A 21,746-nucleotide genomic window follows, 5' to 3' on the forward strand; every position below is an offset into this window, starting at 1 on the left:
GATACATAAGAGATATACTCATCGCAACATACCGCAATTACTACAACAGCATTAACCCAGAAGCTCAACTGACAGAATATCCAATACATTGCTCAACATCCATGATTCGGTGCTTTATACGACTCCCAATGGGACACTCAAAGATCACCCACAGCCACATATTCGAGAAAAAAGATCCACCACAACAGACTCAATCAACAATAATATTCTTCCTAAATTTATTAAAAACAAATCTATCCTAAATATTATGGAAAATCCATCTGAAGGAAATATAAAATTAGTCTATAAAATATTAAAAACATTAGATCTAGATAAGCTTATTTAACTTCTTCTCAATTAGTGTAAACTCTTTTATTCATATTTTTAGCTGATAGTCCTCGAGCTAGTGCTTTAAATTGTATTATCTTGTAATTCATTACATTGTAATGAATAATAATAATAATGATATTTGAAGAACTCTGAGGGAATCCCGTCTGTGCCAGCTGCTTTCCCATCTTTAAGCGACTCTAGTACCCTTTCTACTTCCAAAACCAATATCTGCGCATCAAGGATATCATCTTCAGCATGTGGTGTCGCATAACTCCGTACTAGTTGTTTCGAAGAGCCATTTAGCAATCCTGAAATATATAATCTTAAGTCCTCCAGAGAAATGCTAGCATTCTTAGTTTCTTCTTCATTTCCGTTTATTTTTTTGTTAGTTTCCAAAACTCCGTGGTGTCTGCAATGGCTTTACTTTCTTGTCAGGTCTTCTTCGTACGTTCTTTCTCAGCACAACTTTTTAAACTGTTTTGAGGTGTCGATGTAGTCAATTCGAATTGAATCAACGTTGTACTTTCTAAAGAAATTAAGCAACGCAAATGCCTTTTTTTTTAAGATTTTCACATGACTGGTCGTACCAATCTGATTTTTTTCGTATAGTGTATGCTGTCTTCATTACGCCTGCTGCATCTCTTATAATGTTTTGCAGTTCAAGCAAACGTCCATTGTTTAACTTCAAAGCAAGGAGCTAAGCTTTCACTATGAGAAAAAAGGTTCATGCATACAATAAATAAATCAGACTAATGAATTTCAGTTCTTAAATGAATTTAAAGACATTCAGTCTTATCCATCGTAATCGGAATCTTTTTATTGCAATAAAATGCGTAATAGGGCTGATTTATCAGAAAATTTTTGTATACAACCTCGCTTGATATAATAGTATGGAAGATTTGTCTTCAGACACAGTTTTCACATTCAAACCTTTTCGACTTTACATCGGGTTGGGTTTAGCTCATCCCAGGACAATTTCTACAACAACACCCCAACGCGATTTATCTGTTGCCAAGTCCATCAAAGACTGGATACCGACATAATACCCAAGTTCAAAATTTCCAAAATCAAACTCTCCACACTTTAAAAAATCCACAAATTCGTTACCCCCAAGTATAAAATCTTGATACTATGTGGTGCATTTTCTTAAAAATAATTTTAATTTTAAAGAATATACAATCTTCTTCCCTTTTCAAGTTCTACTTCTTTTTTGTATTGAAAAAAAATAGTCAATCAATACATAGAGATCGACAGGAAAACTACAGCGTATGTGTTAAAGACAGCACTATTGTTTCTAACAAACTTTAAACGTCAGTAATTACGATCCCAGTGTTCAGTATAGTACTCCCAATGAAACCCTATTTAGAAGAAAACGAGTCGAATTGATAATGCAAAGTGGCTGAACGTATACACAAGACTTAAAGTAACTCCCCGACAATAATCGAGCAATTAATTAAGAAAAAAATATTTCATTCCGAAACTACGACAACTGCTGAAACGCGTGAGGAAACACTGCTTTCGCAGTAAGATGAATTTAGCCAAGGCCAAATTTACCAGAAGTTCGAGTATCAGCATTTACACCACCCTTTACGTACACTGCAGTTGATTACGGTGGTCCATTTGACATTCTCCATGGTCGTGAGATAGAAAAGAGGTGGATTTGTCTCTTTACGTGTCTGGTAACCAGAGCAATCCACATTGAAATTGCTTACACCTGTAGTCGTCCGGTCCCTGTTGAAGAGGGACCGTAAGAAAAATGTTCAGTGATCGTGGAACAAATTTCATCGGAGCAGAAAAGTTACTGAAGACAACCTTAAAATCAATTGACCATCCACCATTGCGAATTAGTTTGTAACCTCGGAACTGGAGTTGCACTTTAACCCCTCTGCCTCCCCACATATGAATGGATGCTGTGAGAGACTCATAAAATCAATTTAGATAGCCCTATACGCGGTAAGCAATGTTAACCGTTACAAACCTAACGATGAGCTTTTCCGTAGGACATGATAAATTTCCGCCCGCTTACATACTTACCCATTGAAAGTGTACAGTCGGAAGCCCTATCTCCCAACCATTTTCTTCGATAGTTACCTGCATGAATGGTTCAGTTGGGATAATTTAGTGATGATGCCAAGTTACTCAAGTCTAACGTACTAATGTCTCAGCTCCACACAAGACACTTTTGGAAGCGCTGGATCGTCGAATACTTCCCACCCTAACTAGAAGAGAAAAATGGAATCAACCTAACAGTTGGAGACTTAGTTTTGGTGATTGACGAAAGAAGTCCACGCAACCAATGGCAAAAGGGAAGAGTTGTTGATGTATTCCTAGGTAAGGACAACCAAGTCCGCAGTGCCTCAATACAAACTATGACCAGCATATACGAAAGACCAGCGATAAAACTAGCTAAGTTAGAAGTGTGCAAACATTTAGCAGATTAACCGAGGGGGAGAATGTAAGAAAATAACACAAACAAAACCACTCAAGACTCTTTGCCTGGCTGCTACCATTCTTTCCCAATCTAAATAATCCATTTTTAATTGTATGTTGGCACAAAATGCCGGAACCAAGAAACAGCCATATTGTTTTTCCGGATTTTTCGGACGAGAAGACATTTTTTTTCATTAATACTATTGGTAGCGTATGCGATATGCGATAAAAGACATTGTTATCATTGGGATTAAATTTTATTTTCAATTAAATAATTCAGAAATGATATTTTCTGAAAAACTAAATTTTGCTAAGAAACATTTTCTTATAAAATTACGGTTTATTTAATTTATAAATATATACTTCGCAAATTTTGGATCTGCTTCGTTTTTTTAATCCGAAGTCCGAACCCTGGTCATCATTGTACTCATCACAAGTCTTTTAGCATGGATTCACCTTATTTCGAGTATATCTAAGAAATTATGTTTGGCGCCAAATTTCGTTTTTGTAGATTCTGAATTTGGGGATATTGGTTATTAAGATTTTAGATTTGGGGATTTAGTTTAGGAGATTTCGTGTTGGGGATTTTATTTTGGGAATTTCGTGTTGGGGATTTTTGCTTTGGGGCTAGGGTACCCAACCCTCCGAGACGATGTCTCATTTTGCATTTTAAGCTTAAAAAGAAAATCTTAAATCAACATTCATTTCTTTCACATGTTTTATTTTATTAAATAATAATACAAAAATAAAGAATAAAATAAACAACTAATATGCAACAGTAAATAAAACACCCACATTATGTTTCAGCTTTGCACCACCTCTCTTGTTGTCGGACGATATTTTTTCACCCAAACGATGCTGATGTATTGAGAAATTTATTTTTCTTTGCTTTGGCTACTTTGCATGAGTTAACAGTTGCAGCGAATCGAAGAGATTTCACAGACTCTACAAAACAATCTTGGAACGGAGCCACATTTATGAACATAAGAGTTTTTGAGTTTCCTCCCAAACTCGGCATCAATAAATGTGTTAACTTTGAATTTCTATACGGAATATGATCTTGTTTTTGTAGCAGTGCCAAGATAACATTTGTCAGTTCACTTAGTGAGCGGTTGATGTTTTTAGTCTCATTCATTCGTATACTAGTTTTTGGACTCTCCGAACCTGCCAAGTCAACCAGGTTAATAGTTCCAACTGATATTTCATTTTTTTCGGCATGCGAACCAATAAGTTCGATTTTTGTTACTGCATGCGATCGTGACGAACGATCATTTCCTACTGTGGCTGCAGTGGCACGGTTCATTTTGGCAACATCCATTAATTGGCGCAGGCGGCTGGCGCTATTGACTCTTTCTTCGGTTATATTAGTTACGTAAATGTCGGATTTATTATTTTTCGACATTCGAATTTCCATTTCCTTCTGTTCATTGCTCAATAAATCGTACAGTACTTCGTTATAGATCTCCAAAAAGGTCACTTTGATCTCATATTCCCAACCTAGATTTTTATAATTCTTGACCGATTCAAAAAGCAAATCTACAGTTCGCGGAATTACACCAGCATTCGATGGTATTCCGTCCATTGTGTAAGTTTTTCCACTGCCAGTTTGACCATATGCAAAAATACAAATGTTATACCCATCAAGGGCGGACTGGATCAATGGTGATACCATTTCGAAAACATCTTCCTGCCTTGATCGCGAATGGAATACGTGATCAAATGAAAATGCATGGCTCGAAACTTTGTTTTTGGCTCCTGAAGCTTGCATTTCTAAATTATGAATTTCGAGCGAAGTCTCATCCAGGTAATTCCAACCGCACAACAATCGATCTTCTTCGTATTCAAGTGGTGGCCGCACACGACAGAACACCCGAATATTGCCACGCAGATCCATGACAGCATTGTGTAAGTCTTTGCGTTCCATATTGGCTTGAAAAAGCTGGTCCTTGCATGCTGCTAGTTCTATGAGAAGTTTTGAATTTTCACTCGTAAGAACCGATGTCGTTGATCGGAGTTCAATAGCTTCTTTTTCCAAGATTGCGTGGTTGTTAAAGAGTTTCTGTAAAATTTAAATCAAAAATACAAAATTTAATTATGAAATGTATGCAAATAAAATGTTGTTTAAATATTTTTTTAAATATAAAATATAACATAGCTACAAAAATTGGCAACGTCTACTAATCCATTTGGTCGGTCTCATGAGACTGAGATCTGAGATCGACCTCCACATGATGAGATTGTGCATTTGCAATGAGACAGATCTAAATTTGGTATCTAACAGCTTTTTTCCCATTTCACTTATTCAGTCTCTTCTTCTGGTTCGCCAACATATTGGCCATCTGATACTAACAAAATACCAGACCTTATAGACTTTTTCGTAGTTAAAGGTATTAAACGAAATCATATAAGTGTCGAAGGTAATTATGATTTATCATCAGATCATACTCCAGTAATTTTATCACTGAGCGAAACAGAAATAATAGAAAAAAGTAATCCCAAGCTCGTGAATAACAGAACAAACTGGAACGAATTCAGAGACAAACTTGAAAATTTTATAAACCTAAGATCCCCTATGCAAACAATTGAACAAATTGATCATGAAGTAGAACAATTTATTGCTGATGTGCAGCAGGCTGCAGAAGAAAGTACTCAAACTATTTCGAATGCGAGAGAAAAAGAAATAAAATATCCTATCGAAATAAAGGAGTTGATATTGGAAAAAAGAAGAGCTAGAAGAAAATGGCAATCCACGAGATTCCCAGATGATAAGGTAGTTTTTAACCGTCTTAACAACGAATTAAAAAAAAGAATCTGTGAGTTTAAAAATGATTCACTAAGTAGATTCCTGAAAAGTCTGACGACGGATGCTTCTACAGAATACTCCTTATGGAAAGCAACTAAGCGCCTAAAAAGACCTCAGACACAAAACCCGCCGATAAAATCTCAAGATGGTAAATGGATCGAAAACCCGAAACAAAAGGCTGATCTCTTTGCTGAACATCTCGCGAATGTTTTCAAGCCATTCCCAGCAAGCACAGCTACAGATCCCTTACAGTTTGTTGACAGAAACGACGAATGTGAAATACCTTTTGTCACGCTCAAAGAAGTAAGAAGCATGTGTCAACATAAGCTGTCAAACAAAAAATCACCAGGGTACGATCTTATAACTGCTCAGGTTCTGAAAGAAATGCCTCTTATAGCCTTCAAGAAACTCCAATTTATAATAAACGCATGCCTTAAACTAAGATATGTGCCACATCATTGGAAAATTGCGGAAGTCATTGTTATACCTAAACAAGGTAAGCCACCAACAGAAGTTACATCTTACAGACCAATATCGCTTATACCAATCATGGCAAAAGTTTTTGAAAAACTGCTACTTAAAAGGCTTAACAAAATAATTGAAGAAAGAAGACTAATTCCGAGCCATCAGTTTGGATTTAGAAATAAACATTCCACGATAGACCAAGTGCATCGAATTACGGATGTTGTGGAAAAGGCACTTGAAGAAAAACAAGTATGCTCGTCTGTATTCTTAGATGTTGCTCAAGCTTTTGACAAGGTTTGGCACTTGGGACTTGAGTACAAACTGCATAGGGACTTCCCCAGGCAGTACTACGAAATACTGAAATCCTACATTACGAACCGACTCTTTAGAGTACGGTACGACCAAAATTACTCGGAACTTAAGAAAATTGAAGCCGGTGTACCACAAGGAAGTGTCCTAGGACCAACCCTGTATCTGTTATATACAAGGGATATTCCAGTGGACATCAACGCTATCATGGCCACCTTTGCTGATGATACTGCAATATTGGTGCCAGATAAATCCGTTACGAAGGCTACACAAAAATTGCAAAATGCAGTCGATAAAGTTAGTGATTGGACGCACAAATGGCGTATCAAATTAAACGAAACAAAATCGACGCATATAAACTTTACAAACAAAAACATAAACAATGTTCCAATTTTTATAAACAGTACAGAAGTACCTTACTCCAATACCGCCAAATACCTTGGAATGAATTTGGATGCAAAGCTTAAATGGAAAGAACACATCAAAAAGAAAAGAGAAGAACTAAACTTGAAGTACAGAAAAATGTACTGGTTAATAGGAAAGAACTCTGACCTATCTATCCAGAACAAACTAATGTTATATAAGCAAGTATTGAAACCCGTTTGGACATATGGCATCCAACTATGGGGCTGTACAAAGAAAACAAATGCTGAACCCATCCAAAAATTCCAAAGCAAGGTCCTTCGTGGAATAATAAATGCCCCTTGGTATATAAGAAATAGCGATCTACATCGTGACCTTCAAATTGAAATGGTTACAGAAGTGGTTAAGAAACACGCTGTATCACACAATTAGCGGCTGCAAAGTCATACTAACTCTGAAATGGAGACCGTATTAAATGTACGAGACAATGTTCGGAGATTAAGAAGAACCAAGCCTCATGAGCTGATGGGCTAAAAGCTACGGGAAAGTGTTATAACCTTAAACTTCCCCCAATGCGATTTTAAAAATTAAGAAATAAAAATCATTTGTCGATCTTTCATAGATTGGTCCTGATTCACCGGTGGTTTTAGTGCGGTAAGAGTCCCACACTAGTCGGTACCGATTCTTACCGAGTGTCTTTTGAAGATTTCCATCGGATATAAAAAAAAATAAAAAAAAAAAAAAAAAAAAAAAAAAAAAAACTTATTCAGTCTCAAAATCATATTTTTAAAATGTCTTCTTCAACTGGATTCGGCATTCGTGACAATTGCTCTCTTTTCTTTACTTTATGAATCTGTTTACTATTAAAAGAAATTTTAGAAGCGGAAAGACCATGTTTGAAAACTGATTTAAATAAATGTGCAATGTATGATAAGGTTAATGGAAAAAGATGTTTCAAATGTTGGGTTTTCAAACCTATGGCCTCGGCCTCACTTCTTCTCCGTCTGGCGAGTAACGGGGAAGACATTGTCCTGATCCAAGAGCCATGGATTTTGGGGTCCGTTGTTCGAGGACTCAGGACTCCTGGGTACTACACACTTTGTGTGACAGATAAAGGTGAACCTAGATCTTGCATACTAGTGAAACGTAGCATTAATGTATTTTTACTCCATCGTTTCAGTGACAAAGATACCACCGTATCTAGGCTGGAAACAACCGAAGGAAGTTTCTGGCTGGTATCGGCGTATCTTGGGCATGACCACCTTGGCCCTCTCCCTGGAAAAACCCTGGAGAAAGACGTCACTGAAGCGGAAAGGCAAAGGATCCGCCTAATTATTGGGAGCGATGCTAACGCTCATCATACTGTATGGGGCATTACGAATATCAACGACAGAGGTGAGTCTCTTTTTGATTATATTCTTGGTACTAACCTCTTAATAAGTAATGTTGGAAATGAACCAACCTTCATAACTAAAATCGTAAAGAAGTCTTAGACATAACTCTTGTCTCAGATAGTATACACCATATGATCTTGAACTGGAAAGTATCCAAAGAGCACTCGTTCTCTGATCATATATATATCCAGTTCAATATAAATGTGGATGATAACCCGAGTCCATTGACTTTTCGAAACTATCGGAAAACTGAGTGGGCTTCATACAGGAACTCATTACAGAGTTTACTAGAACCTGGAATATCTAGTCCTTTCTCTAACACTAATGAACTTGACAACAAAGTCAATGACCTTACCTCAGCTAGATCGCTAGAAATTGCTTGTCCACTTATACACATAAGAGGAAAGAGGAAACCACAATGGTGGGCCTCAGAGCTTGACTCGCTCAAGAAGGAATGCAGAAAACTTTTCAACCGGGCCAAAGCTGCAAGACTAGCCTCTCATTGAGACTCCTACAGAGAATCTCTAAGAGTCTACAAGAAGGCACTAAGGAAATCCAAGCGATCTTGTAGGCGATCCTTCTGTGGCACGATAGAAGAAACTTCTGAAGCCTCTAGGTTACGGAAAATTCTTTCAACTAATCCAGCTATGCCAAGCTGCTTGAAAAATACCAACGGCTCCTCGACAAATTCAAGTAATGAATCGCTGAACTTACTATTGGATACTCACTTTCCTGGTAGTTCTCTTACCGAAACTTGCAACAGTTATATACGTTCAAGTTCAAATACAACATATCCACAAGGTCTGATCACAAGGGATAAGCTACAATGGGCTCTCAACAGCTTCAAACCATTTAAAGCTGCAGGACCAGATGGAATAATACCAGCCGAATTACAAAAGACTTCTGATATAATTGCACCAATCCTTGAGGCAATTTTTACCAGCTGTCTTTACCTGGTCCATGTTCCATCGGCGTGGAGAGAAGTTAAAGATGTTTTTATACCTAAAGCAGGGAAATGCTCCCAAGTCAATCCTATAGATCTACGACCTATAAGTCTATCATAATTCCTTCTTAAGACCCTGGAAAGATTGATTGATATCCATTTAAGGGCACGTATCGATACAAGACTTCTATCTTCGTCTCAACATGCCTATTGTAAAGGTAAATCGGTGGAAACAGCGTTACACACTTTAGATCGCACCATCGAATATTCCCTCCATCATAAAGAGTTCACTATGGTTGCTTTCCTTGACATCGAAGGTGCCTTTAACAAGGTGGACACATCTGTTTTAAGCCGAATCCCAACGGCTAATTTGAGAAAGCACTTTTCATGACAAGAATAACTCTTGGAGAATTTGTCAATTCCTCGCAAGATGCAGTACCCGTGGAAAAAAAAAACTTTAAATGACATAGACAGGGATCCAACCCAAGACCTCTGGCATGACAGTGCTGAGTGCAACGCACTAACCATCAGCAAACCAAAATCTTTCACAAACTTCACATCAACCATCAATCCAAACTCATCCACAGCAAAAATTTGGCATAATACCGATGTCTAACCGGCAATTTTGTTCCATCAGATGTATTAAAACACCCTCTGGTCCAATATCTTCATCTTTAGTTATCGGCATGTTCTTGGTCTGACCTCTCAAGCCTGATGCCAAACCCTATCAAACGCTTTTGAAATATCAAATGCAATAATCTTACTTTCTCCAAAACGATGTAAAGATTTGCTCCACTTTTCGGTGAGATGAACCATGAGATCACCAGTGCAATCGGTCGGTAGTTAGTGGGTGAGGAAGATTCGCCTTTTTTGGGAATAGGCTGCACAAATGCGGTTTTCCATCCGCTCGAAACGAGACCTGAGGAGTAGGACAGATGAAAAAGCTTACGCAGTGATTTTGCCAGCGTTGAAGAACACATCTTTAGAACAATAGCGGGGATACCATCCGGACCAGCGGATTTATGTGTGTCTCTTAGGACTCTTGCCACAGTACGAGTGCGAAAAAAGATTGGTCCCATAGAATCACTAACTCGCTCAAGAACAGGCGGAGTCATAACACTCACTGGCAGTGTAGAATTGGCGGCGAACTGCCTTGCAAAGAGATTAGCTTAAGGAGCTAGCAAGAGGAGTGTTATTGACAACGAGCGTAGGAACCGAAGAAGAGGAAGAATTCCTCATGCTTTTTACAAATGACCAAACATTTTTACTGCCTTTGGGACATTGTAGTATTTTTTGCTGCAACTTTTGGTCATCTAAAAATTTGATTCGTCGAATATAGGCGTTGCAGGCCTTCCTTGCTTGTTTGAACTTTTCCCGGCTTTCATCAGTACGGTTGGCTTTATAGCAACGAAAACTAACCTCCTTGAGCCTAATAACCTATTTACAGCTAGCATCAAACCAAGCGTTTTCTTTGGTACTGATACTTTTAACCCTGTTCGGTATAAAAGTTCTCATTCCCAGGAGAATTAAACTTGTGATCATATCAGCGCTGGCGTCAACGTCACAATCGAGGAAGCATAGTGACCAGTTAAAGATCCTGAAGTAATTATTGAGACCGTCCCAGTTGGCTTTCTCGTATTGCCAAACGGTTTTCTTAGGAGCTCTTTCTTTAACTGAACAGTTTTGACACGAGAAATTTGCTGATATAACACAATGGTAAGATGTGTCTAGAGAAGTAGAACACTAACAGTGTACTTATCAGGGTCAGAGGTAAGAAACAAGTCAAGAGTGTTTTCTGCTCGACCTTCAACGTCCGATATTCGGGTGGGCTCGTTGACAAGCTGAGTTAGGTGGTTCAACTCAGCGAAGATTTCTGCACACACTTCATCGGGTGTTGTCTGGCCTGAATGTTAAAGCCATGAAGAATTGTGTACATTGATATCGCTCGTAACAACGATTTCAGTACGAGGATAGGACGAAACAATTCTTTGGATGAATCAGACAAAGCATCAAATTCACGAGAAGTTGATACTCTGGGCTTCGATAAAGGAAGCAGTAATGAATGATTTGCTTATTTACGGAGAATTTAAACCACATATAAAAAGGAATTGGTGCAAAGACCATATTGTGGTAAGAGATGATAAGCAACATCATTCCTAATGAATAAAAAATTCAGCAGGATCGCAATCCTCACCTACTTGGGTTTCACTTAGTGCCAAAACAGCTGGCCTGTATGAAACAGTATGGCGGTATGCCAACAAAAAATTTGCCCTTAGCAATAATCTACTCTGAATTGTCCAGTCATTGCAAAATAAAAAAAAATGGCTGGAGACGCATGTAGGTTGAGGCCCAGGTCCGCCCGGACTGTAGCGCCACCTTAAGTAAGTAACCCTTATGGATCCTCGGTTTAAAGGGAAGTATTTCACCGGTGATGAAATTGGAAATACAAAGGCAAAAATATTGGCATTATTAAAACAGAACTGGTGAAATCAAACGGTTCCGATAATTTTAGAAGCCGATGATCTCCAGCCATCTTATTCAACATCAGCATCAGGATTGCAACATGACGATGATGATTTATGGGAATCACATGATAAATTTGTTTTGCCAGTCTAGAGCGGAACTTGCTTAAAACCCTAGACCCGTGTACTGGGCACTCAGTGCCCAATACAATTTTTAAATGAAAAAAAAACTTATAAGTTCCCCATTTACATGCCTAAAGGAATTTTATTTTCAGGCATACAGTACCCAAGTAAACGAAAATGAACGTTTTACATTTGTTTTTTTGACATTTGAGGCAGGTAAGGGTTGCAATTAAAAAATGCCAATTTCGTGTATACGGGCACCCAGTGCCCATACGATTTTTATATGACAATGGATCTTTTGAACGGTTGTGACAACGGTTTTTTTATAATGTTTGGTGTATTTGTATTGTTTATTAGCCTTAGACTTAACAAAATATAAGAAAAAGATAAATTGACTGCAGCAAAAGCAGCTATTAACTGTATATGGTCAAATTTTTTCAATAACAAAAATATAGATCCGGCTTCGAAATTTAAAGTGTTTGATTCAACCGTTAAAAGCTGCCTTTGCTATGGAAATGAAGTTTATGGCTACATGCAATTAGACGAAATAGAAACTATCCAAAGATATTTCTTCAAGCGAATCTTTAGACTTCCATCTAATACCCCCAATTATGCCATACACGTTGAGTCGGGACTACCACCAATTTTTGTAAAGAATCTAAAAGCGAATGCAGACTATATAATCAAAGTCATGCAAAGATCTAACAACAATTTGCAGAAAAGGATTCTCCTAACAGCGTTACGCTACAGATACACACCCTTTAAAGATTGGAGTGATTTGGCCTCAGAACATAACTTTCCTTTGACGATTTGTTTGGATAATCTAGATTCGTGGAAGAGTGAACTTTACGATTGTATTTCTGTTATAGATGACAACATTTTTCAGACATTTCTCAATCGGGCAAGGGAGTCCGAATCTAGATCATTATATAGTAAACTTAATTTCTCTTTGGGGGAAGCAAATTATTTTCGAACCGAGTTCACTTTTGTTGAGATAAGTCTGATATTTAAGGTTCGCACGGAGATGCTTGAGCTTAACTATAGACCTCACAGAAATGATATAAATCCTAACTGTACATTATGTAACCTCAATCAAATTGAAAATGTTTTCCACTTACTAGCGTTATGTCCGATCTTACAAGAGATCCGGCGTTTCTACTTCAATAAGAGCTTCCTTTCGTTTGAGGACTGTCTTGGAGTTTTGAATGGTGAGGGTGGTTGGAAACTACTTATCCGTTTTTTCTCTGAAGCTGTTGCGTATAGAAATTCATTCGTGGACCTCTAATGTAATGTTCATTCTAATATAATTTTGTTTTAGCTAAACTTAAAGCACGTTTAAATGTTGATATTGAAAGTCTTTTACTGCTCTTCCATTTTTTGTATGTATCTAAATATCAATGATTAAACCTAAAAAGTTAACAATAAGCTATTATTTTCAAATCAAATAAATCGTTCAATCTGGCATACTTAATCATAATCAGTACCTTAATCTTAAATTATTTTGTAAATTGTTAATTTTTATTATATAACAGCTAAAAAATAACTTCTCTCTCAATGTTTAAAATTTATATATAACCGGCAGACGGCTTAATAGTCATGCTTGTAAATCTTTAAAATGTAAGTGAGCCTGTATTTTCTTTGTGAAGAAAAAATAAAGATAATAATAATAATAATAATAATAATCATTGAGTTAGTCTGTGCTAGTTTGTGCTTATATAACGAAAACAAAGTGTTTTTTTTTTTAGTAAAGTGAAATTGGAAAAATCTTAAAAAGTAAGTAGGTACCTACTGTGTAAAGCTATATGGTTTTTTGCTATTTTTGAATTTTCTGTAGAATATGGATAGTAATATTATGAATCGTATACTGTTCTTGCTCAATGCATCTTCGAGCAGAGATTTAACTCAAGCAGAGCAGGAATTTTTCGATGAACACTACAATAGGTTTTTGAATGATGAAGAGGGTGGAGATCAAATGGCTAGTCCAAATAACTCTGATGATGAAGAAAGCGAAAATGGTGCAGATTTTTCAGATGCTGATGATCCAAATTACTATCCAAATGAAGCTATATTGGACATTCGTGTTCAAGAGGCTGGGTTGGATATGGAGCAAGAGGCAGAAGTAGAATCGCAGCAACAAAATGAGCTTCGTCATGTGGAATCAGTGGCAAATGAACCCGCAGCACCTAATCTAGGAATGCAATACTCAGCTCGAAATATAAAATTCTCTGATATTTGGTGGTCAATGCCTGATGAAGTAGAGACACGAAGAGCAGCTAGGGCTCGTAATGAAAGGCTAAACATAAACGCCTAATGTTCTCAGACATTTGCGTCAAAAATGGAATGTTTTAAAACGTTGATCACTCCAAACATAATCCAATATATAGTTCTGGAAACAAATAAGAAAGCGAAAAGAGTTTACGAGGAAAATCGGTTATCTGACCAATCTAAAGTAATGCATCGGTGGTATGAAACAACAGAGGATGAAATGTATGGCATTTTACCGCGCGGTAATGTCCTTAGAGAGGTTCGAACAGATAAACCGGTTTTTACGTTTCGATGATGGAAAAACGCGTCCATTTCGACTCCAAACTGATAAGTTAGCTGCCTTTAGGTATGAAAACAATAACTTATTACCTATGCATATAATTTACAAATGATAATATTTTAGGTATGTGTGGAACTTATTTCAAAATAACCTAGTGAAATTTTATGAACCAACAAAGAAACTGACTATCGATGAACAACTGGTTTCAACAAGGGGTAGGTGCCCATTCAAAGTGTACATGCCTAATAAACCAGGAAAATATGGCATCAACATTTTTTGGATTGTGGATGCTAAAACAAATTTCCCTCTTCAAGGAGAAATATATGTTGGTCAACAACCAGGCGATAATCGGTCTGAAGGTATATCCCATCAACTTGTGATGCGATTGGCGGAAAAGTTTCTTGGTAAGGGATACAATATTACCACGGATAATTATTTTACTTCAGTGCCATTAGCCCTTGACTTGATGCACAAAAAAAACAACATTGGTCGGCACTATAAAAAGTAACAAGCCACAACTACCGAAAGTTTTTACACCCACTGACAAAGAATTCAAAAGGAGCAGAAATAAGTTTTCGTCCGTATTTTGCTACTCACGATGTATGCAATTGTGTAGTTACGCAAGCAATACAAAAAAAAATGTGCTTATGTTATCGACTACACACCAAGAAGATAAAATTGACCAAGCCAAAAGAAAACCACATGTTATTTTAGATTACAACGCAACTAAAGGGGGCGTTGATACTCTAGATCGGATGGTTACACCAGTAAACGTTAAACTAACAGATGGCCTGTGACTTTATTTTATAATCTTCTGGATTCTGCTGGGGTTGCTGCTTACAGAATGTTTGATATTTGTAACCACTTAGTACACAAGTAAAAAAAGATCAGAAAAAAGAAAACTTTTTCTGAAAGAATTGGCATTGGAACTTGCTGATAAACACATTCAAGCACGAATTATAAAACCCACACTTCAAGCAAGAGTGAAAATTGCTCTAAAACTAGAAGGTTATGAGATTCAAACTCTTTCAACATTACCAATTGCGAAACAAAACATTATAAGACAACGTTGTGAAACTTGCAAAACTTTAAAAAAAGATAAGAAAACAACAGTCGTTTGTGATTTTTGCTATGTAGCTACATGTACAAAGCACTACGTAAGGATGTGCAAAAAATGTTATCTTCATAAAGGGGTATGTGATGATGAAAACGAAGATGATGATGATGACAATTTTTTACCCTCGACCTCCACTGGATGTCCAGAAAAACGTCGAAGAACACATAGTGCAATTTAATCAAAACTAAAAAAACTTAATAATTTAACAGCATTCAAATTAATATAACATTATTGTAAACATATTTATATTTTTTCAGTCACCGACTAGCTCTCAAACCGATAACATCGTTCCACAAGCTGTCGTGATTTAGTCGTACCGCCAAGTGCGTAAACCGGTTTCTCTCTTCAAACCGTACATCACTATTAAACTTCTCTTTCTCCCACTTCTCTCTTCGCATACACACCTCACACCAACTCATAGATCTTACTTCACTAAGCCCATGGCCGGCAGTCCTAAAAACATCGGAGGTCGCTTCGGGACCCTTGATCCTGATTGTGACCTCGACATCCAACCAAAAAAAAGATACAAAGTCAACAACACATCCCTAAATGCATTCCCCGAACTCCCATCCATCTCCAGTGTCAAAAACCCCCGATTCGTTGTTATAACTTCAACAAACAGTGAAAAACCCATTACCTCATTGAGCCCTTTTCTTTTAAAAAAAGCAATCGATGGTATAAGCAAAGACTACGATAGTGTAAGAGAACTTCGTGACGGCAGTTTACTAATATTTGTAAAATCGCAAAAAATAGCCTACAACTTCCTTCGTACTAAAAATCTTGCCGGTTTCTGCCCCATCAAAAGGTATCTGCTATGCTCCCTGTCTCATAAATGTCGACGAATCAGAAATTGTAAGCGAAATGAAATCCCAAGGTGTCAAAGACGTTTATAAATTTTTAAAGAAAGGGGAAGATGGGAAGCAAAAGCCAACAGGTCTTATGCTCTTTACGTTTGACCTTTATCAAATTCCTAGTGAAGTCGCTATTGGTTTCTACACTGCCAAATTCACAGAATATAGCCCAAACCCTATGCGATGTCGTAATTGCCAACTGCTTGGACACACTCTGAAACGCTGCAACGGTAGTACGAAATGCGACTCTTGCTCCCTTCACCCCCACACGCCTGACCCATGCACCCGCACAATGTGCGCTAATTGCTCGCTATCCCACTCTACATCATCAAAAACCTGTCCAGCCTACAAACAAGCAAAAGAAATTCTTACCATAAAAACATTGAATAAATGCACGATGAAGGAAGCTAAACGTATGTATAACCAACAAAATGTAAATCAAACGCCCCCCCTAAACGATACATTCGCTGAAACAGCAAAAAAAACATCACACTTACCTACTACTTCTAACGATTCCCATACCCCCCCCCCCCCAGCCTCACTACTAGGCTTATCACAGGCCATCACACCACCATCTCCAATCAGAGCCTGCATGATTCAGCATCCGGTCCGCGGAGTCAGAACCCCGAACAACATAATTTTACCAACCCTCATAATTTCCAACAAAAAACTTCCAACACAAACAAAAAACCTTTTCGTAACATAAACCAGTCTTCTTTTACCAAAGGTAAAACAAGTTCTTGGAACTTACAAAACTTTAACAAAGCTCTCACCATTCTTCAATGGAACATGAATGGATTTACAAATAATTTCGATGAGCTTAATGTTATAATAAAGAAACACAGCCCGTCCATAATCGCCCTTCAAGAAACTCATTGCCCCTTTGCTAAAAATCTGACCCCTCCTAAAGCGTATAACGCTTACTTCCACAACTTACCCATTAATAATAGTGCCAAACAAGGCATCGCCCTACTTATTAAAAAAAATATTTCACACAAAACCTTATCTTTAAATTCAAATTTGCAAGCACTAGCCGTCGAAATACAACACAAAATTAAATTCACATACATAAACTTATACCTAGGTCCTAAAGAATCATTCACCAGTAACGAGCTGCTCAACATTATTAGTCAAATAAAAACGCCATTTATCCTCGGCGGTGACTTTAACGCCTGGAATACTCTTTGGGGATCCCCAAAAACAAACAAAAAGGGCGAACTAATCGAAAATGTCTTCACTGACAGTAATTGTTGTATATTAAACGATGGATCCCCCACTCATCTTTCAACCCACAACACATTTACGCACGTTGATGTAACTTGTTGCTCAGCAGAACTTTTTCCAAAAACAAATTGAGAAACCTTAGACGACTTACATAACAGCGACCATTTCCCTATCCTTACGACTGTTAATATAGGACGAACGACAATACCAACCGCAAAAAGCACACAGTTTAAAACCGACCAAGCCAACTGGCCACTTTTCAAGAAAAAAACTTCTGAACTATTATCCAACATAAATATGTCCTACAACAACAACAAGGATGCTGCTATATTGCTTAAAGGTATTAGAACCGCCGCCAACCTCTCCATCCCTCAGACTATTCCAAATACGAAGCGCAAAGAGGTAGTAGCATGGTGGAACCCCGAATTGTCAATATTGCGCAAAGAAAAAATGATAGCATTAAAAAAATTTCAAAAAAACTTATCAACTCAAAACTTGATAGTCTACAAAAAGTCAAATGCAAAATTTAGACGGCTACTAAAAATAAGCAAAGCCAACAGTTTTATAGAAATGACATCCAAAATCAACCCAAACACCCCCACTGCAAAAATATGGCAAAATATCCGTGTCCTCACCGGTGACTTTACCCCACTTTCTATAAATAATATAGACAGCAACAACAATACTATCATAGATCCAGTAAGCATTGCAAACCTTTTTGCCCAAAATTGGTCAAACGCCTCAGAAAATATAAACTTTTCTGACCAATTCTTAGTAGAAAAAACAAACACCTTACATTTCTCTCAAACACTACAACCAGCTAACACAACTGCCCAGAGAATTGAAGACCCTATAACTTTCATTGAATTTGAAAGCTGTCTCAATAAAGTAAAGGGAAAGACTCCAAGCAGAGACAGGATCTCCTACCCAATGCTAAAAAACCTACCCATCGAAATCAAACACAGAATCATAGCCCTCTACAACAGAATCCTCAGCAACCATGAAATCCCTCAATCCTGGAAATCTGCAACAGTCATTTGCGATACTTCAAGCTACTAAAGCTGCAGCCAATCTCTCTGAAAAATGCATTATATGCTCCGACGGCATCTCAGTAATCAATGCAATTCACAACGCAAACAACAACACCGAAATCATATCAGTAATCAGATATCAACTCATAAAATTGAAAAACATTAAACTAATGTGGACTCCAGGCCATGTTGGAATACTTGGAAACGAATATGCCGACAGTGCAGCAAACTCAGCCAAAAACGCACCTGTACTAACCTTCAACATTTTCACCAAATCCGATCTCCTCAAGCATACCAGAAAGATATCTTCTGCAAAAAATAGTCACGACTGGAGCCTATATCATCATCACTACAAGGATATAAACCCCTTAAAATCTACGCCGATTTATCCTACAAACTGTTCGAAACAAAAAATAACCAACTTCACTAGACTTCGACTTGGACACAATACTGCTTCCCACCAACATCTCCTCAACAAAAACGACCCTCCAACCTGCTCCACTTGCAACACCCAACTTGATCTAAAACATATTTTGGTACATTGTCTGTTGACGCAGCCCATAATTAAAACAATTTTCAAAAATATTCCCGTATATGAAATCCTCAAAAATCCCAGCTTAACAAATATAAATAATATTACTGAGTTTCTCAAAAAAGCAAAAATTGTAACTTGAACTTTCAAGCAAATAAGCCAATAGTCTCTGCAGCTAGGCTTGTTAAATTTTATATTAGCTTGTAATTTTAATTGCTTGTTAATAAATATTAATAATAATAAATATTTATATTTTCTAATAAACTTATTTTCAAAACTTGTACTTTTTTCAAATTAAAATCGTATTTTTCAGCTACCTACATCACATTTTCTATGAAAAGTATGGTTGGGCACCCAGTGCCCAGGTGCACAGTTAAATAGAATTTTCATAGTACACGGGTCTAGGGTTAAATGAACCTCCTCCGTTTGAGGGACAGCTGTTGTCTTTTTTGAAAGAACCTTTACTCTTACGAAAAGCTGATGTATATGCATATTGGGCGTCTAGCCCATACAATTATCTAAGGACCGCAGCTATACAATTTTTGTCTGCGCCACTCACTAACGTTCCTAGTAAACAACTGTTCAGCGCTGCCGGACAGATATATGCGGACAGAAGATCAAATTGGAGTGGTGCTAATTAGTTATTTTTATTTTATTTGTCTTATATTTTTTAAGCAATAAATTAAAATAATATTTTTATCCAATTGGAAAGGAGAATTCTTGACTTTTTTCAACCTTAACTTCGGACGAAAATTTTCTTTCAGCCTAATAATTCGGTTCGGCTTCGGCTGAAAATTGACCTTCGGTCGGACACTATCGATATGTTCACTAAAATAACTTGTGCGGTATTGGACAATCTATTTTTGCATTTTTATTGTTAAAAATAAATAATGTTTAAATATCATCTCTAAAAAATACGGTGTATTGAGTAATGACCGGTGTTAAAAACCTTGCATTTTTCAATTATATTTTGGACTTGTTGTTGAAGATTGTAAATTAGGACGCGTTCCCGAAATGATTTCTATGCGTGTATATTGATTTCATTTACAATTCACCTAATTAATAAATTATATTGTTTGATGGACACACAAAACAGATATAAGGCATTAAATTGCTAGCAAAGCCAATTCTGCACCTTGGTGAATTTTAGCCATATACAAAAACGCGCTAAAGGAAACAAAATATTTGACTCTTTCAGCTGATTTGGAATGTGAGCATTCTTATAGGATTTTGTTCTTGAATTTGAAAGTTAAAAGATGAGTTTTATACAAATAATAATCCTTACAATATTAGTTCTCAAAAATACAAGAATTTATGGGGTAAGAGCACTTATCCGGGTCTTACTATACCAATAATATCTAGCAAAAAGAAGGAATTAAATACAAAAACAAAGTATAATACCTCAAAATCTTCCTTGAGTTTTTCTAAATCTTCTTTTGTAGATTCCAGACAATTTGTAATAGAAGTTATCTTAATGCTCTGTGAGTTGGTTTGCCTCTTTAAGCATTCGACTTCGGTTTGAGCATTTTTCAATTCCTCTCGAACAGAGAACAGCTGCGCTTGGGATTCTTCGAATTGCTCGGGAAGATTTTCCATGCTCGACAAATTGTCTCGCATTTCTTCGTACTTATCCTTGAGTGTTTTGTGTTTCTCCAGAAGATCATTGTAACGAGCCTTATAGTCATACGGTGCGATTCGTTTGTTTATGGGCTTGGCTGCTCCTGTTGTAGATGAAGAAGTCGATGTGTTTTTGGCGGCGGCGCCGGCTTTGAAATTTGGGCCAGATGTGTTGCTTGCATTGCTCTTGGTACTTGTATTTGAGTTTGTTGCTCCTGTAGGTTTATTGCGATTGGGAAGTAGGGCAGTACGGGGTGCTATGTTCGTAGTGGTGTGCATTCGGGCCATTTTAGTTGGGATCGGGGCATGAGTAATCTCCGCTCGTTTTGGTGCTCGCGCTTCATTCATCCGCAAATCACAAGCCGAACGACTTCTTCGCATTTTGGCTTTTTGATTGAACTTAAATGCGTCGTTTCCATTGCCAGAGTTAGAAAAACCATTGAGCGCTAGAGGAAGCCGCAATGATGCTTTTGTGGGTATATTGTCAGCAGTCTTTAGAGCTCGGCTCTTAGCGTTCATTTGAAGATCACACACCGAGCGACTGCGGCGTAGTTTTGCTCTATTCTCCTGAACTCTTGGCAGGTTAGGCGATAAAGGGCGTCCTTAATGTGAAAGGAAAAAAAAAAAACAAACAAAAAACATTAAAACTTTGCTTTAATTTGGCAAAACAACAATTTACCTCGCATATTAAACGAAGGAATATTAGCGATATCTCTGGACAGAGGTCCAGAAACAGAACTCAAAGAATTATTATGATGCATTTTTAACATATTGGAATTTGATTTGATGCGGTCCATTGGTAAAATATTCTTCGTTACCGAAATTGGCCTTTTTAAGCCCGATGGTTTCGGCAATCGTGACTCCATTAGTGTCTAGTTTTTTTTTTATCACACAATAAAATAATAAATATAAACAATAAGGTTTTTATTGAATATTTCTATCGCAACACTTTAAGAAAAGATCAAAATTCTTATTCCAAAATCCAAACAAAAATTGCGATAAACGAAAACGATACCGCCCGTTGGAACTTTCAATTTTTCAAAGTTCGAATTTAAAAACATCGAAAATTGAGGAAATGTTCCGAAATTTAAATGAGATTCGCAATTAAGCTGATAACACAAGGCGAGCGCCACCGACATAATGTTTTGGAGTGAAGGAATTAAATGCATTCTGATGTTCGAAGGGTTTATGGGACAAGATTAAAGGATAAGCGAAGAATATTAAGCAG

At 37.2% G+C, this 21,746-nt stretch overlaps 2 protein-coding genes across 2 annotated transcripts in view; one reads left to right on the top strand and one right to left on the bottom strand.

Moving 5' to 3' along the window:
* Nucleotides 1-3,449: 3,449 nt before the first annotated feature.
* LOC129939212 (protein claret segregational) lies at nt 3,450-21,544 on the bottom strand. Its single transcript, XM_056047141.1, has 3 exons — nt 21,198-21,544; nt 20,303-21,120; nt 3,450-4,798 (listed from the first exon to the last, which is right to left on the bottom strand). Exons 1-3 carry the CDS (start codon nt 21,382-21,384, stop codon nt 3,584-3,586), a joined length of 2,220 nt encoding a protein of 739 aa, XP_055903116.1. The 5' UTR covers nt 21,385-21,544; the 3' UTR covers nt 3,450-3,583.
* Nucleotides 15,225-21,746, top strand: part of LOC129939218 (electron transfer flavoprotein subunit beta) — an 80,907-nt gene continuing 74,385 nt past the window's right edge. Inside the window, exon 1 of the mRNA XM_056047150.1 lies at nt 15,225-15,229. The gene's annotated coding sequence lies outside the window, so the exon portion shown is untranslated. The remainder of the gene's footprint in view (nt 15,230-21,746) is intronic.

Source organism: Eupeodes corollae, chromosome 1, assembly GCF_945859685.1.
Source record: "Eupeodes corollae chromosome 1, idEupCoro1.1, whole genome shotgun sequence".
Classification (NCBI taxonomy): Eukaryota; Metazoa; Arthropoda; class Insecta; order Diptera; family Syrphidae; genus Eupeodes; species Eupeodes corollae.

Coding starts and splice junctions, on each gene's coding strand:
- LOC129939212 (XM_056047141.1), bottom strand. CDS start 21,384: ATGGAGTCACGATTGCCGAAACCATCGGGCTTAAAAAGGCCAATTTCG. Junction 21,121..21,197: donor TCCTTCGTTTAATATGCGAG/GTAAATTGTTGT, acceptor TTTCACATTAAG/GACGCCCTTTATCGCCTAAC. Junction 4,799..20,302: donor AACTCAAGGAAGATTTTGAG/GTATTATACTTT, acceptor TAAATTTTACAG/AAACTCTTTAACAACCACGC.